This window comes from Emydura macquarii, unplaced genomic scaffold (assembly GCF_026122565.2).
Source record: "Emydura macquarii macquarii isolate MOO-44397 ecotype Brisbane River unplaced genomic scaffold, CSIRO-AGI_Emac_v2 contig_2365, whole genome shotgun sequence".
Classification (NCBI taxonomy): Eukaryota; Metazoa; Chordata; order Testudines; family Chelidae; genus Emydura; species Emydura macquarii.
The window spans coordinates 4026308-4043346 of NW_027132502.1; the positions used below are offsets into that span (position 1 = coordinate 4026308).

Here is a 17039-nt window from a genome sequence, read left to right on the forward strand (position 1 = left end):
TGTTTTCTCTTGGCTATCACAGCTGGTGTGTTAATCTTTCGGGCTGCGTGTTTACCAGGAGCCTGCGCTTTTCTGATTCAGCTGCGCCCGCTGCGTGTTCCAGAGTAATCCTCTCTCCAGGGCTGGCTGGGACTCTCCTGGGCTCAGGGTCGATACGAGGGTGGCTGGGGAAAAGCTGCACTGTCTGCCTGCGATGGGGAACACCTGTTTGTTTCAAATGCAGCAGGCACTCAGTGGCCCCACCCAGATCACCTGGGGATACTGAGAAAGAAATGCAGGGTCCCCTTCCCCCCCCCCAATCTCCTCTACCCTTCCCCTTCAGCCCTCTTGCAGATTGCCCGGTGCCTCTGCTCCCCAGAACCTACCTTGCCGTGACCTCCCCTCCACGCCCCCCACGCGCTCCAGCCTTCTCGCGGTCTGACTCATCCTGGGCCAGCCTGGCTAAGCTCAGATCAGAGCGCTCCCGATTTCAGCCACTGTTCCGCTCCCCCGTGAGTCACCGCTCCGGACGTCCACTGCGGCGGGCGCTGACCACGCGTTGGCATGAGTCACGGCCGCCGTGCTACTGCGAGATGGCATCTGACGGGAACAGGCGGGAGGGGAGGGATGCAGAGGAGATAAAGCCGTTCGTCATCCGCCTTACACCAAAGTTATCCCACTGAAGCAGGGCAGCGGGCCCAGCCTCCCGCAAATCATCAGCGTCTCCCCCTCACACACACAGATTGCTCAGCCCCGTCCCTGCTGCAGCGTTCTGCCGGGGGTGCGGATGTCTGGGCACCGGCTTCCAAGGCCTTGTCCAGCGTGGGCTTTAAAGGGATGTTAGCTATAGCTGGTGTGGACGAGGCAGCCTCGACTTCATACGAAACGGATCAAGCCAAGCCCCGCTCTAGCCTGGTGAAAGGCAGTGGCTGTGTAACAACAGACTTCTAGCCACGTGGGCTCCCCTTCAGTCCTCTGAGTGTCAATTGGGGAGGGGGAGGAGACTGGCCCAGGAAAGCATCCGGGCCTTTGAGAGCAGCTACTGCTTCTGTTCAAGGCGGGATCGTGGTTTAGGCCCCCTTTTATCTCAGACCCACCTGAGCCCTTGGTCTGCATAACGTGGCGCTCTCTGGCTGCTCCGATTGGCAGGGTGGCAGTTAACACCGCGCGATCCTCTCGGAGCACCTCACTCAACCCCAGATCTGTCCGTGATCCTGCCCTTCTGTAAAACGCTTGGAGATCTACCGCCAAAAAGCAGAGGGAAGCCCTCGATAGGATCACTGGGTGGAGCGGGCAGCTCGCTTCTGCTTTCACACACGCTGCAGGTCGAGCGGGTCTCACAGCCGCGGTTTCCGTCCCAGCTGTCAGTGACGAGCTGAGAGTCTGACAAGCACCCCCAGAAAAACCCACCTGGAACAACCCCCCAGTTGACCCTGGCTCCATCCTTCCTTTTGGGGACCTCTTCCAAGCCTTTAAATGGCCTCACCACTAGGAAATACTTCCAGCCGTTTAGCCAAAATTCCCCTTTGCGGAATTCCCTTGGCTGATGTTCCCTGGCCAAAATGAGCCTAGTCCGGCTTGATATTTCCACCCCGCCGGTGTTCCCAGGGTGTTCTTGCACCCCAGAGCTCTCGCTGCAGCAGAGAGAGCTTCCTGTTGCGTGACGGGGTCCCCACACTAGCTTTTCTTGGCCACTGTGTTGCATAGCAAGCTCCTACTGACCGTCCCTATCTCCCCGGGTCTCCGTCGCCCTGCGGCGCGGGGGAGATCGCGTTCCTTCAACCTGCTATAGCGGCGGTTGTCCCACTTGTCTCTGAGTGGCAGGGCTGAGCGGGAGGGCCCTGCCAGCTCCTCGGGGGTCCGGGGTCGCAGAGAGAGGCAGCAAAGCGAGCGGGGGGCTGCGTGTGCCGTGCTGGAGGGGATCGGCGTCTCCTGTGCACACAGCGTCTCGCTGCAGGGCAGCTGCTCTCAGCTCAACGCTCCCCCTCCGCTGGGGTGGGAACCCGCTGTGTCAACTTACAGGGGTGTTGCCCCCATCCCCGGCGTCGGCGCCCTCCCCGGCACGGCTTCTCTTCTTGGGCAGCCTCCTGAAATGGGGTCGTGGGGCCTCAATCTAGTGGCGGCCGGGTCTGGCCCGTTCATCGCCCTCGTGCCGCAGCTGAACGCCACGCCCCAGAGAGTGCAGAGGTGTTTTCTGACAGCCAGGTCCTGGTGCGGGCGAGGCAGTTTCTAGTCCTCCCACATTAGCAGGTGGAGGGGGACGCCTAGGGGTGTCCTCTGCCAGATAACACACCTGGGAACTAGCACGGCCTCGCCTGCACTAGGGCTGGGCTGGGTTAGTTGCCATGTGTTTAGCTGACACGGGGTAATAAGTGCACGCCGCCTTTCCCTAGTGAGACTTGAGGCCACTGCTTGCCGCCGCCCATCCATATCAGCAGGGGGAATCCCAAGCCCTGGTCACCTGTGTCGCCCTGGCCAGGAAGAGCCTGTCTGCACTGGAAAGTGAATGGGGCTTTAAGGTGGGATGTGAATTTAAAATGCAATAGCTGCTCCTGCTGAACAAGCGCCTCGTTCCGGGTTAGCTGAAGCCACTTGCAGCCTACACCTCGTCGCCACGTGTAGACAAGACCTGAGGCCGCGTTTCAGTTACGCCGTTAGTAGAGACAGCGATTAGCAGGACGCCAAACCCTGTGGGAAAGTCCATCTCCAGCAGCCTGTCCCCATGGGAATGGTGGTGCTCTACCTGATTCCCGGGAGGCTCCAGGAGGCCGAGAAGGTGGGCACGGCAAGGAGACGTCTCTGTGTTTCAAGCCTAATCTGTTTGAGAAGCAGAAGTACCAGGAGCGCTAGAATTGCAATCGGTTTAACTCCCGAGTCTTTCCCTACCCTGCCTGCTCCCAGAGGCCCTTGTTAGCTGGTAACAAGCACGATAGAAAAGCCGGCTGGTTTCCTCCATGACATGTTTCTTGTGCTTTCCCCAGTGGCTTTTTTTTTTTTGTTTTAATCCTTGACACCGATACGTTCTTTAGGACGTGGTTTACTGTTGTTCTGCAGCAGCTCTGGGCAAGCCAAAGGCTGAAGATCCCCCAGGGAAAACACTGGCTTTTTGCGGGGGAGGAGGAGGAGGAATTACTTGTAGCAAATCTATTTTAAATCCACCTCTTTGCTGAACTCATCGGGGCCTTTAACAGTACCACTGCAGCCTGGAGCTCAGCCATTTACAAGCGGGTGCGGGTGAGAAGAGAGGCTAGGATACCAGGAGGGCGTCTGGTAAAGCAGAAAGACGCTACAGGCCAGTTTTAGAGAGAAAATGGGATAAATGTGCCAAGGTAATAAATTCTCCACTAAAACTGTTCTCTGGGGCTTGACTCCAGACAGCCTTCGAAGCTGCTTTGATTGTGGATGCGCGCTCAGGCTTTCTTTTGTACACACTTGAAAACCTCGTGGTGCTGAGCAAATGTGCGTTAAATGCAATCAGCGTTGCTGGGGAGCGTGACCTCCAAACCGAGACAGTCTTTCCAAACCGTACGAATGATTGCCCGGCTCCTGCCGCTGTCACAATGTGTGTGGATCAGTTAGGAGCTGCGAGAGCAGGTGAGCGAGAGCTGAGTTTGCAGACAGCCCCTTATCTGCTTGAAAAATGTGCCTACAACATGTAGAAGGCTGCTCCTCCCCGGGCCATCTGCGTGGGGACATGCAGGGTAATGAGAAAGCTGCTTGCAAAGCTGACCTGAGTTTGTAACCAGTGAGTGGCTTGGCCAGCGGTCAGTATCCTCTGTCCCCATGCACAGCAAAATCACACAGGCCTTGTCTATGCGCCGAGGTTTTCTTGGGCGGTGGTTTTCCACGATAACTGCGCAAAAAGAGAACCTCCCCATGGCTCTGTCAGTGGAAGCTACTTCCTGTCCGAGTTGTCTCCACGCAGCTCTGGGCTTTTCCTAAATAACTGCACAGCATTCTGGGTGGAGAGCCCACGGAGCAACATCCTCCTGCTAAACACTGCAAGCTGGGATTTCCCTTGTGGTGCGTTGAGAGTGTCAGACCGGGGCCTGCTGGAATTCTGGGGCTTGGGAGTCAGGCTAAGAAATTCCCGTGAGGCCTTTCCTGCGTTCCCATCAGTCGTCCAGCACCGGTTTCCACAGGGAACGCAGCTGAGCGCCGCCGTCCTGACTCTGATCAGCGTGAACGGGTGTGTTGGCTCTGGATGAGTGCCTGTTCTCACGTCTATTGACAGCCGTGCGATGCAGCCCAGGCCCCGGAAGCACAAGAGGCTGGCGCGCAGGAACGTGCGTGTTGCCCCTGGGCCCCCGCCCCCGGCAGCCGCCGGCCTATGCTGCTGCAAGAGGCCAATGCAGCGGGAGGGAGGCTGGGGGGTTCCTGCCCGGTGCTGGTAAATGCCTGCGGCGCCTGCACTGCCTCTTGCTGCACGGAGCCAGCACCTGCATGCAGCGGGCCGCTGCCTCCGTCCATGAAACCCGTAAGCTCAGTGAAGAGTCAGAGACTCCAGGGAGGAGATGAGCTACCCTCTTCACAGGCAAAGCGCTTCGCTCAGAGACCCCAGCCTAGGCGGGCAGTCCGTTCCCAGATCGCCAGCCTAGTGCTGCGTCCCGGCCCGCGCAGAGAACCCGCCAGGAGTCCTGCGCTCGTCACACCGCCCATGGATTGGCGGGCCAAGGCCTTTTACTTCTGATCCGGTTTCCCGTTTCCCCCCCAGGGACTCGCTCGGCTTCAGCAGCGGGCTGGCACTGGGCACGTCTCCCCGGCGATAAAAAAAACCGCACGGCACCGGGTGTCAGCGCCCGGATCGGCTGACTCCGGCTCTGGCTGTAAAATTGCAGTGTAGACGTTTGGGCTTGGAGACCTCGCACGTGGGCTGGTCTTGGAGCCTGGGCTCCAGCCCGAACATCTGCCCTGCAGCTTTATAGCCCCACAGCCGGAGCCTGACCCGGGCCAGCAGTGCCGTGGGTCCTTCATCGCGCTGCCCGCACAGGTGTACCCGCTGGATCTGCCCTGCTCCCACCTGTGGCGGCTGCGAGGCAGCGCAGTGGCCACGCGGGGCGGTTCTCGGAATATTTCCCGAGGAGGCTGGGGTCTGGAAGCTACCACTGGCCCCCTTTCCATTTCCTCAGCCTTGTTTTCAGTCCTGCTTTTCAAGGCTGTCTGTCTGTCTCTCCCTAGGGAAACCCGGCAAATCCAGACTTTTCCAGCTCCCTGGCACAGGGCTCAACGTGGCGTCTGAAAGAGCGACACCTTCGCCCTCCTCTGTCGCCTGCCGCCCCGGGCTGGACCGATGGGCCTAGGAAACAAATGGAGGGAGAAACCGGCTGTACCGCAGGGTGCATGAGGCAGGCCGGAGTGAAGTGCCAAGGTGTGACGGGACGTAGGGACGGCCACACTGGGTCAGACCAAGAGCCCATCTGGCCCAGCGTCCCGTCTTCTGCCGGTGGCCGGTCAGAGGGAGTGAATTGAACAGGGCGATGACCGAGTGATCCAGCCACTCCCAGCTTCTGGCAGTCGAAGGTTTAGCTGACACGCAGAGCACGGGCTGCGTCCCTGGCCATCTTGGCTAATAGCCATGGCTGGACCTGTTCTCCGTGAACTTATCTAATTCACGTCAGTGGCAGAGGCAGGGCTAGAGGCTAGACAGACCCCTCCAGGCCCGTCCCTCCGAGCGGGCTGGCTTCACTTTGCCCCTGTGCACAGCAAAGCTCCAAACGGTTCTTCTGCCATCACTTCGCCCATCTCTGGGGTGGAGCGAGGGCACATTCACTGAGGACACTGCTCCGCGGCGGGGTCAGGAAGAGGGGACCCCCGTGGCCAGCCAGAGTGAGGGCGGGGGTGCAGGTGGCTGGAGCCAGCCTGGGACGACCAGGGCAGGGTTGGAATTTGGGCAGTAACAGGGTCTGCGAGTTACTCTCTGATTGCTTTTGTGACTCCTTCGTTTGCAAGTTAAATCGCTCCACGCCCTTATCAGAAGGGCCAAACCTTTATTGCTCCTCTCAGTGGGCTACTGCCTGGCAGTCTCAGCTGCGCCCCGTACAAGTGCCTGGTCCTGGGGAGAGGGGTGTCTGTAATCTGGGCCTGTTAACGTCCCAACAATGGCTCTGTGCTTTTGCTGGTGATACCGTCAGCTCTGGGGCAAGGGATGGGTGGGGTGAGGGGTGGAGGTGGCTAACAAAGGAAGATTGGCCGGAGCCTTTTCAATGGCCAAGGTGGAAAGCCATTAGCAGAGCAATCTCTGGACCCCACCTGGTGCAGGTTCTGCAGGGCGGGAGGGGCGAGAGATCAGGAGTTTGTTTCTTTGAACCTTATCAATGATTCTTCCACCCTCTGCAGCAGGGACTTTACCACCCTGACACATCTGGCTCCCTGCCCTCCCGTCCAAAGGTGAAAGGAAGCGTCTATAAAGAGACAGCTCCTTCTCCTTGAGAGAGAGAGACGGGCAGGGTTTGCTTGCACAGGGATCCTTTCCACGCCCCCCTGGCAGCTGCAAAATGAGCTCGGAGCCCTTCAACCTGGCCGCTGCTGGAATCTGCCTCTGCGCCTGCCTCGCCCTGCGACTCTCGGCGGCTCCTGCGTCTTTAGGTGAGAAGCAAACTTGGTGCAGGTCTGTTTCGTGCAGCGACCGGCCTGTCTCGCTGGCGACGTCTCTGCTTTGTCAGCCGGGTGGGCGTCTTTTCACACCTTCCAGCGGGCAAAGCATAACTCGGTGACCGGTGCTTTGAGCAGCCAGCTAAACTGAGAGCTGACTCGGGCTACAGATCAACTGCCCTGGCAAACGTTTGAGAGTGGGGGAGCTTCACCCTGAGAGCGGGGGCTGTGTTCTGGAAGGGTCCATGGTGCAGATTTTGTTCTCCCACTGTATTATTCCCGGCGATCTGGGCGAGTGGTGGGGGCGCCCGCTTGGTGAATAGATGACCAGATGCCAGCAGCAAAGCAAGGACTGTGCGCCACAAACTGATGCTGCTTCGTCGAACGGAGAATCCTTTTGGACAGACAGAACCATCTAGGCGGCCGAGATCTCACGGCTGGGGGCGTCTCTCTTCCAAGGGTGCGGGTTGGTGTGGAGTCCGTTGTGTTCCAGAGCGCGAGGTGGTGTCCGTAGAGGTGACTGATGGCGGTAATAGAGGTGTAATGTTAAGCCCAGCTGGCCATCATGCAACGCGTCACAGTGAGTGAGGGGATGGAGCAGCGAATTCTGTCCGTGTTTGCAGTGGTTTTGTAGCTGTGCTGGTCCCAGGAGATGAGAGAGATACACGGTGGGTGAGGAAATAGCTTTTACTGGCCCAGCTTCTGTTGGGGGAAAGTGCCGAGGCTGTCGCGTCCCACGGCCCCCAAGAAGTCGTCAGCAAGCCGGCCATTAACAACCATTCCCTCGCCCGCCTTGTGACTCTCTCCCGGGTAGAGATGGAAAATTGCTCATGCTTTCTGCTAAGGCTCTGGCTAGAAATCCTTTGTAACGGGGCCGGAGATGTGTTCACAAATGCTTCTTCGCTTGCTATGGAGTCTGACAGGCCGACGGGTTCGTTATACCCATGGTTCACAGCCACCGACACGCAGCCGTGTCCACTGCCGGTTGTGAGACCCGGCTGCTCTTTCCCGAAACATCTGTTCTCCCGTCAGGGCCCTGAACAGGCGGTGGCTGAATGGAGTGTCGGTGACAGGTGCGATTGACCAGCGTAGCTGCTCGCCCGCTTGTTCCTGCTCGCGTGTTCCCAGGGGCGGGCGGGCCCCTCGTCTATGGCAGCAGGGCTGCTTTGGACACTGACCCATCAGAGTTTTTAATCCCTGGGCTCCTGCCCGGATCGGAGAAGGGGGCTTTCCAAAAACGCGTCTCCAACATGCCCGGTATCTAGCAGTGAGCTGCCGGCATCTTTCACAGGGGTCTGCAGTCTCTCCTCGGAGCACTCGCCCGCCTGAGCCTGGCGTGAGGGAATTCGGGGTCCGGAGGCAGCGGGAGGGAGGGAGGATGGCCGGGATGAGGCCAGCTGGGGATTTCATTACAAGTTTGCTCTCCCGGCTCCCAGGGTGCCGACGCCAGGGTTCAAAGCTCCTGCGTGGCCGTGGAAGCTGCACTGAGCTCTTGCCGCTTGCCAGGTCGGAGAAGTGAGGGAAAGGCGTCTGTCCGTCTGTGATCTTCCTGGCCAGGTCTGCGATTGGGGGGGGGGTGTTAAAAAGCACCTCAGAGAGTCGGGTGCAGGGCCCATGGACAGTGAGATTGGGCCAAGTGACTCGAGCGTGGAACTGGGAGGCAGGGGGACCTGGCTCGGCCCCTGGGCTGCCGGCTGGCCTTGGACACGTCACTGCCCCGCTCCATGCCTCAGTTTCCCCATCTCTACAATGGGGATGATGACCCTGAGCTCCCCCTGGAAAGTGCTGGGCAAAGGGCTGTGTCAGAGGTAGGCGTCACTTTGGCAAGGGCTGTGGGTCAGAGGAAGCCCCACACACAGCTGTTCTGTGGGGAGCTGAGGCCTCCCTCTGAGACCTGGCAGGTGGCCCTGGTGTGAGGCAGGGTGACTGCGCCGGAGGGGCTGTGCTGATGAGCCAGAGGCCGGCTGGGACGGTGTGGTGCGCGCGGAAGCTGGAGCAGGGCCGGCCGGGGCTGGGAGGCTCTGGGGCGGGTGGCGGGGGAGATCTTTGAGACACCCAGCGACGCCTGCGGGTCTGGGCACTGCACACCCAGGATCTCCCTTGGCTGCAGAATCCCTGCCCGTCTCACAGGGGCCGGGGGGCTGGGGGGCTCTGCCCGTCTCACAGGGGCCGGCTCTGCCCATCTCCTGGGGCCAGGCTCGGTGGCACAACCAAGGCTCACGTGCCCGGCATCTCTCTCAGCTGAAATGCTGCAGGGACGGGACAGGACGGGAGGGGCTTTGCCCGGGCGGCAGGCCGTGGCTCAGCCAAGCGGGGGGATGTGGCTGGTGCCCGTCCCTTCAGGCTTAAATACGAGGGGCAAGCCCCTCCCGCTGCAGTTTCACACCCTCTCCTGCCCCCCGCAGCCTGCCCCCCCGCTCTGGGTAGGAGGCGCGGCTGGCCCAGGCCCTGACCCCCGCCTTCCACAGAGAAGTGGGGTTAGAAGTCCAGTGGAGGGGCCGCGATCTGGCAAACGCCCCCCGCTGTTCTCCCCCAGAGCTGGAGCAGGACCCTGCCTACTGGAACGAGAGAGCCCGGAGCACGCTGGAGTCGGCGCTGAGCCTGGCACCCCTGCCCGCCGCGCCAAGAACGTCATTCTCTTCCTGGGCGACGGTGAGTGCAGCGCTCGCCGGCCGGCCCTGGGGTCTGGCGCAGCCGCGGGGCCGGTGCCAGACTTCCTGGACCTGCCTCCAATCTGCCTTTGAGCTCCAGGCCTAGCCCGGTGCCCCCCCGGTGCTGGGTGCCCGGCTGCTCCCAGCCGTAGGCAGCTCAGGGCCAAGGGGGTGGGCAGAGGGTCCCCGTTTAACCCTCCGTGCAATGTAGGCAAGGGATGGAGGGGCTGCCCTGTCCCATCCCCCCAGGGGCCCCCGCTATCACAGTGGTAGCAAATTCCACACCCCCCCCCCCGTTTCCCCCTCGCAGGAGGCAGAACCAGGCTCCGCAGCCCCTCCAAAGGGCGATCCGCCCCCAGCCCCACTGTGCCCCCTCCCTCCCTTGGAGCCGGGCTGTGCCTGCCTTTCCCCTCCCCGCCCCAGCTGTGCACTTCACCCCCTCCCCTCCCTTCCGGCCCCTCACTCTCCCAGCCCCACACCTTGGAGCCGGGCTGTGCCCTCCCCTCTGAGCCCCAGCTGTGCCCTACACCCCCCACCCCTCCAGTGACCTCGCCAGCCCCGTCCTGCCCCGGCTGGTTGATGCCCCTTGGCTCTGGTGCTTCGCCACGTTTGTGCAGAGCCAGCCCTGGCCACTGGTAGATTGGTCCTGGCTCATCTTGCCGGAGAAGCTCCTGGTGCCGGTTGGTGAATGGCTCGGGGGTGCCGCGTGCTGGGTCATCCCAACCTGGGCCCCGGCCAGCTGGAGCCGCCGGCCCCGTGGAACCGCCCGTGCCGGGATCGGGAGCCCTGAGATAAAATTCCTCTTCCAACCAAAGCCCGTCCCTGTCTGTGGGCGGGCTGGGTCTGGCAACTCGGAGCACTGTGCAGCTTCAGCACGCTCAGTCCCGGCACCTGGGAAACTGAGGCACAGAGGGGAGGCGTCAGTTAGCAGAGGCTGGGCCCAGGACTGAGCCTGTTCGGACCCTGGGCCGCACGGCCCTGGGGGTTACAGCGGAGGAGTTTTTTGAGAACCGGTAGCGGTCTGAGGTCTCTGCCCCGCCAACGCCCAGTGCTGAATCCATCCAGCAAGGGGCAGCTGTGCCGGATCGGGACCCAGCGCACTCACCCGCTGCCCCCCCTCTCCCCACAGCACCGGGCTGCCCAGGCAGAGCCAGGGTTGGGGAACGCAGTGGCTCCACAGGGCTGCCCTTGGTCTGCCCGGATTGTGCCCCTTCCCCACGGGCAGCTCCTGCCCGAGCCGTGCCTGCTCCTGGCCCAGTGCTGGCATCGCCACGTGCCCCCCGGCTCCCGCCGTGAGGGCAGGCACCGGGCCACGCTCCGCTGACGCCTGGCGCAGAGAGGGGGGCGCGGGCGAAGCAGGGCAGGGGCTGGGCAGCGTTGCTAAGGCTGGGCTGGTGCTGGGTTTGCAGGCATGGGGATCCCCACCATCTCCGCCGCTCGGATCTACAAGGGGCAGCTGGAGGGAGGGCCGGGCGAGGACAGCCGGCTGGCCATGGAGACCTTCCCCTACGTCGCCCTCGCCAAGGTGAGTGCCCGGGGAAGAGAGCAGAGGGCGCTAACGCTGGCCCACAACGGAGCCCTGGGGCGGCGCCGAATCAGCCTTGGCATCGGGCCTGGCCCAGCCACCTGCCCCCCAGGTGGGCTCACGGCTCGGCTCTAGACACCCCCGTCACCCCAAACGCTCCGGGAACCAGCCCGTCGGCGGGGCAGCTCTCCCTGCCCAGGTGGCTGGCCCGGGGCCCAGTGCCCGACGCCTGCCAGGGAAGGTGAGAGCCAGGTGTGTGGGGGGGGGGTGACTTCGGGTCCAGCCTGTGGGGATGGGGGGGGTTGTGAGCTGGCCTGGCGTCACCCCCTCACGAGCCAGGCCCTGCGCCCACAAGCTGCGTTCCAGCACTGACGCCGTTGGAGGTCTGAGTGGCAACCTGGAAGAGTCCTGCGGTGGGGGGGCTCCCGAATCCCCTGGGCATCTGCCTCCAGTGCTCAGCCCTCCCGCAGGGGAGACATCTAGGACTGCCTGGGAACGGGCGCCTCGTCTGGTTCTGGCCTGTGGCCTGTTCCCGGCCGCTCCCGGGGCTCCCTGCAGCCTGCCTGGCTCCTTGCTGCCTTGCAGACGTACAACGTGGACCGGCAGGTGCCCGACAGCGCTGGCACGGGCACCGCCTACCTGTGCGGGGTGAAGTCCAACGCCAAAACCCTGGGGGTGAGCGCCGCGGCCGTCTACGGCAAGTGCAACACCACCTTCGGCAACCAGGTCTCCTCGGTCCTGCACCGGGCGAAGCAGGCGGGTAAGAGGGGACGCGGGACTGGGGGCCGCGCCAGGGGCAATGCCAGGGAGTCGCCCACCAGCCTCTGGGCCTGTCTCTGGGCCCTCTCTGACACAGCCCGGCTTGGGGGCCCTCCCTGCCCATGCTACCTATGCTCTAACCATCGGGCCCCGGGCTGGGGGGTCACCGGAAAGCCCCGTGCGCTAGAAGAGGGCGGATGGTGCAGTGGTGCCAGCACGGGGCCCGTCTCTCCTGTCCCGGGGCAGCCTCGCCAGCCCGAGTCGGGTCAGGCCGTGACGGTCGCTGGCTGGAACGGGCCCGACTCAGCCCCGGGGAGTCTCTCCCCGCTCTGGGCACGCTGCAGCCCAGCCGTGCTGACGGTTTCTCCGCGCGCTGCTCACCGAGGCAAGGGCAGCATGTGCCCTGGCCCGGATTGGAGCCTGCGCTCCAGCCCGTCTGTCTACACCCCCCAGCCCCTCCCCGCTGGCGCCTGCGTTGGCGTGTTGGGGTCACCCTGCAGAAAGCAGCTCTCACTGCCCCTCCACCCTCCTGTCCCAGGCAAGTCCGTGGGCATCGTGACGACCACCCGGGTGCAGCACGCCTCGCCGGGGGCGGCCTACGCCCACGTGGTCAACCGGGAGTGGTACAGCGACGCCGACCTGCCCAAGGAGGCCATCAGGCAGGGCTGCCGGGACATCGCCTACCAGCTGGTGCACAACACGGACATTGACGTGAGCCGGGGGGGCGGCGCGTTGGGAGACGGGGTCCTGGGGCATGGAATGGGCATCTCCCGTCCCTGCACGGCCGGCGGCAGGGGAGAGACCTCCCCAGCAACCACGGATCTTGGGGCATCCCCGGGACCTCCCAGCATGCCACCGTGTCTGACCCTGCGCAGCCGGGTGGGGAGCTCACCTGGGACCCGGGGCCGACCCACTGCCGGGCGATGTGTTCACCCCATGCCCCAGCAGGCTCAGCCTTTGCTTCTGGCCGTTGATCTTTTTGGAGCCCTTCTCTCCACCCGGAGTCGGCAGGGGTGCTTGGGACAGGGACAGCCCCTTCCCCGGTGTCCATGGGGCAGGTGTCACACGGGGGGGGGCTAATAGGGGACTCGCTCCGCAGGGATCCTTCAGGCCAGCCGGCCCCGTCCCCGGCTGGAGCCTGGCGCGTTCATTCCAAGGTCAAAATGTTTGCTCTTCCGGCTGCCCCTGAGCCCAGCCCCGCTGTGGCAGGGCGCCCCCCCTCCCCCCCCCATCCCTCCCTCAGGGTCCTGCACCCCCTAAAGCGCCTGTGGTCGTGGGGCCCTGCTTTCCTCCCCGGGTGCCTGCATCCCAGCCAGTGGTTTCTCAGCTCCGCCTGGATGGGGCTTCCCCGCACAGCAGGGCCGGGCGGTCCCCGTGTTGGCCAGAGGGGGGGCGCTGCCGGCTCCCAGGGCAGAGATGCCAGGGCTCTGGTCCACCAGGCCTCCCGTCGGCAGGTGATTCTGGGCGGCGGCAGGATGTACATGACTCCCCGGAGGACCCCGGACCCCGAGTACCCGGCGGACCCGAAGCAGGCCGGGACGAGGAAGGATGGACTCAACCTGGTCGAGAAGTGGCTCAGCACCAAGGAGGTACCAGCCAGCAGAGGGGCAGGATGTGGGGGGCTCCAGCGACCCAGGAGGGTCCAGCCCAGGGGTGGCGCCTTCACTCGGGAGTGGCCCTGACCACACCCGGCTGGATCTCCGTGCGTGCGTCACACCTGCTGTGTGAAGGGGGCATTCACCCACGCCCTCCGTGTGTGCACGCACGTGGCTGGTCCCGTGACTCAGGCATGTGTGGGTGCGAGGACGTGCGTGGCACGGGTGCATGGCGCGTACGCAGGAGTCTGAGCCCGCCTCCCTTCTGCCGGCAGGGGGCGCGCTACGTCTGGGACAAGAAGGGGCTGGATGCCGTGGACGAGAAAACCACAGACCACCTGCTGGGTACGAACGTGCTTGGGCTGGGCTGCGCCGCCCCCTCGCTGCCAGCTCTGGGCATGGGGGGGAGGGGGTCTCAGCGGCTCTCGTGCGGCGCCGTTAGCCGGCGAGGTGGGGGAACGAACCCTGGCTGGGATGGGCAGGGCAGCCCGGAGCTTGGCCTCTCATCCCACGTCCAAGGTCCCTGGGACGGGCCCCTGGGGGAGCATCTCACACGTGGGAACCCAGTGGGTGTGGGGCTAGGCCTCTCGGGTGGGTGAGCCGCCTTCAGTCGCACGCATGCCACTGCTGCCCGGGGGCACGGAGCGCGCCAGCCCCATGGCTCTGCCAGCCCCGGCCAGCCTGCAGCCCCGCAGCTGGGCGCTGGGTTTGGAGCGGCCGTGCCGGGCAGGGGACTGGGCTGGTCCCAGCTGCCCCGGGGGCAGGGCGGGTAGCGGGCCGGGGTGAATAGGGGCCTCCCGGCGGGCTGGGCCCAGACGCTTTGTGGCTTGCCCCGGCAGGTCTCTTTGAGCCCAAGGACATGAAGTACGAGCTGAACCGCGACGCCGGCACGGACCCCTCCATCGTGGAGATGATGGAGAAGGCCATCCGCATCCTGCGCAGGAATCCCCGGGGCTTCTTCCTCTTCGTGGAAGATGAGTCCGTCCATCCCCCCCAACAGAGCCGGCCCAGCCCCTCCCTGCAGCACAAGCCGGGGGGGCAGCGTGGCGCTGGCAGGCCTCCGGCCGAGTGCGCAGGGGTGGGGAAGGGCGGGTCACAGCATGCCAGGGACAAGTCACGGGCCGTCCTCTCTGCCCCATGGCAGTGGGCATCCGGGGGGCGGAAGGCGGGGCGTGACGGGCTCTCTCCTCCTCTCCCTTCTGCACGAGGCAGGATCGACCACGGGCACCACAGCAGCAGAGCCAAGCAGGCGCTGAGCGAAGCCGTCATGCTGGACCGGGCCGTGGCCCGCGCCGCCGAGCTGACCCACGTCTCCGAGACCCTCACCGTGGTGACGGCCGACCACTCGCACGTCTTCAGCTTCGGCGGCAGCACCCCGCGCGGCAACAGCATCTTCGGTGAGCTGCCTGGGAGGGGGCCGGGGCCGGGAGCTGGGGGGGGCCCCAGGGGACGCGGAAACCCTGTCGAAGAATTTTGGTGCTCATAGGTGATGTCCCTCACTCCTCACCTGCAGCCCCCTGCTGTCCCGGGCCCGGTGCCCCCTACCCCCCAGCTCCGGGCTCCCCCACCCCCCAGTTCTGCTGGTGCCCCCCACTTCCGACCCGCAGCCCCCTACTGTCCCGGCCCCAGTATCTCTAACTCCCAACCCCCCACCCACGGTTTAGTTCCCGTGGGACCTGCCGTGGGCTCTGGGCACAGCTGCTCATGGCTGTGGGTGCCGCCCCGAGCCACGGCGCTCACTGGGTGTCCTGTTCGTGCCATGCCGTGTCTGCTGCCTGGCTGGGGGGCCGGGAGGGCAGGTTGTGCTGATCTGGGGCCACTGTCCCGAGCCAGCCGAGGGCCTAATGTCGTCTCCCCGCCCGTGTGCCAGGCCTGGCGCCCAAGAAGGCCGAGGACAAGCGGGCGTACACCAGCATCCTGTACGGCAACGGGCCGGGCTACGCCGTGGCGAACGGGAGCCGTCCCGACGCGAGCAACCTGGCCATCGGTAAGAGCCGCCCCGTGCCCCAGCTGGGCCCAGGGCGCCGGGGAGGAAGGCGCTGGGCCCCTCTCGCTCAGGGCGGCGTGGGCCAGCCCCAGGCACCGGGGAGAAGCCGTGGAGGGTCATTTCATCCCAGGTGCCCGGCGGGCTGCTCTGGGCCAGCGTGGAGAGCTGCGGGGTCCCTGCACCGGGCTCACCTCACGCCAGAGCCCAGCGGGCCCTGCCACACCCGGTTGGGGGCACAGGAGGCTTCTGGGTCCGGGGTGGCAGGGGGAAGTGCTGGGGGCAGGAGGGAGCTGCACTCACGAACCTTCTCCGTCTGTCTGGCTCCCCCCCACCACATGGCCTCTCGCCCGGGCAGAGGACAAGGACTACAGGCAGCAGGCGGCCGTGCCCCTGGACGCCGAGACCCACGCCGGCGAGGACGTGGCCATCCTGGCCAAAGGCCCCATGGCCCACCTCTTCCACGGGGTGCAGGAGCAGAACTACGTGGCCCACGTGCTGGCCTACGCGGGCTGCATCGAGCCCTACCACACGGGGCCCGAGTGCCCGGCGCCGAGCTGGAGGTCAGGCAGCCCGGGCCTCTGCCGGCCCCCCACCCTCCTCCTCGCCCTCGGGGCCGCCTCCCTCCTGCTCAGGGCATGACAGCGGACGTGGATCTCTGCCGGGCCTGGAGCACGGACCCCCTACGTGCCCTCTGCTAGCGGCACAGCCCGCCACCCCCAGGCTATGGGGCAGAGCCGCCCCAGACTCTCCCCCCGACGCCACGGGGGACAGACGCTCTCACCTGCCCCTGTACATAATTTTGTAACAAAGCCTCCTGCCCGCCCAGCCGCCCCAGAAATAAAATCGGCTCCTATTTTGTTTTCACCCACCTCTCGTGTTTTGCCTGAGGTCTCCCCCCAGCCCCCGAAAGGTTGGAAGGATCCTGAGAGGAACCCCTCACGCTAGGGACCTGCGAATTGCGCCCGGCGCTGCCCCCCCCAGCACAATGCCCAACGCCCCCCGCACCGGCTCCCCCCCAGCACTAACCGCTGCCATCAACAGGTGCGAGGGCAGGCGGCGTTCGGGGTGAATTCCTGCCAGCCATCACGGGGTGCGCAAGGCCCCCCCCTGCACGTTTCTGCCGATGCCCTGGGCACGATCCGGGAACGCGCCGCTGGGGTGACGCCGCCACGCAACTTGGAAGCTTTTGCATTTGTTGGCGTGGAAATGGGGGGCAGGAGTGTGGGGGCACCCCTAGGTCAGTGGAGGGCGGGGGGCACCCCGAGATGGTCCCGATCATTTGGTAAATGCAACGACCCTCCAAGCCAGAATCGCCGTGGCTCCATTGGGCCGGGTTCCAGCTGGCCGGCGCTCGCCCTGCTCAGAGCTGTCCCGGTGTGACAGCGCTCCCAGCGCGGGTGCAGGTTCTGCCGGCCCGGCTGCGCTTTGCTCGGGGGTGGCAGCACCCTTCCTCTCTCCCAGGGGAACCAGCGGGGCCAGTAATGGCTCAGCTCTGCCCGTCGGGGTCACCCCCTTGCCCCTGCCCGGCAGAGCTGCGTCGGCCCCGGCCTGCTTTGGCCCGTCCCCTGTGGGTGTGAGACCTGGCCCTTCCGTGGGGCGCTGAGTGTGGGGCGGGTGAGATCTCAGCCCAGCGGCTCAGGGTGTTTGCTGTTTCCTCTTCTCGTCTCCGTGGACGGGTTTTGTGGGGGGGGCCCGAGAGGCCCGCGATGTCCGGCCATGCCTGCCCCCAGCCTGCCGGCTGCCCAGAGCCAGGTTCCTGCCCGCGGCGCCCCACAGCCCCGACCCACAACCCCCTGCTGTCCTGGCCCCGCTGTCACCGGTGACGGCCGAGCACAATATGCCATGGGCACACGGCTGCCGGCCCAGGTGCACCCCCCCCCCCCCCCCCGCCGACTTGGGGATCTCAGAGCAGGGCCCGGTCCCTGTCCTCGGCTATTGTCTGTCTGGCCATC

At 64.7% G+C, this 17039-nt stretch overlaps 1 protein-coding gene across 1 annotated transcript; it reads left to right on the plus strand.

Annotated features, from left to right (window-relative positions):
- The first annotated feature begins 6452 nt into the window (after nucleotides 1-6452).
- On the plus strand, nucleotides 6453-15951 carry LOC137161652 (alkaline phosphatase-like). Its single transcript, XM_067561034.1, is given in 12 exon segments — nucleotides 6453-6564; nucleotides 9107-9181; nucleotides 9184-9222; nucleotides 10631-10746; nucleotides 11332-11506; nucleotides 12044-12216; nucleotides 12960-13094; nucleotides 13376-13445; nucleotides 13940-14074; nucleotides 14306-14497; nucleotides 14971-15087; nucleotides 15443-15951. Coding segments are annotated over 12 exon segments (1602 nt in total). The 5' UTR covers nucleotides 6453-6473; the 3' UTR covers nucleotides 15727-15951.
- Nucleotides 15952-17039: the final 1088 nt, after the last annotated feature.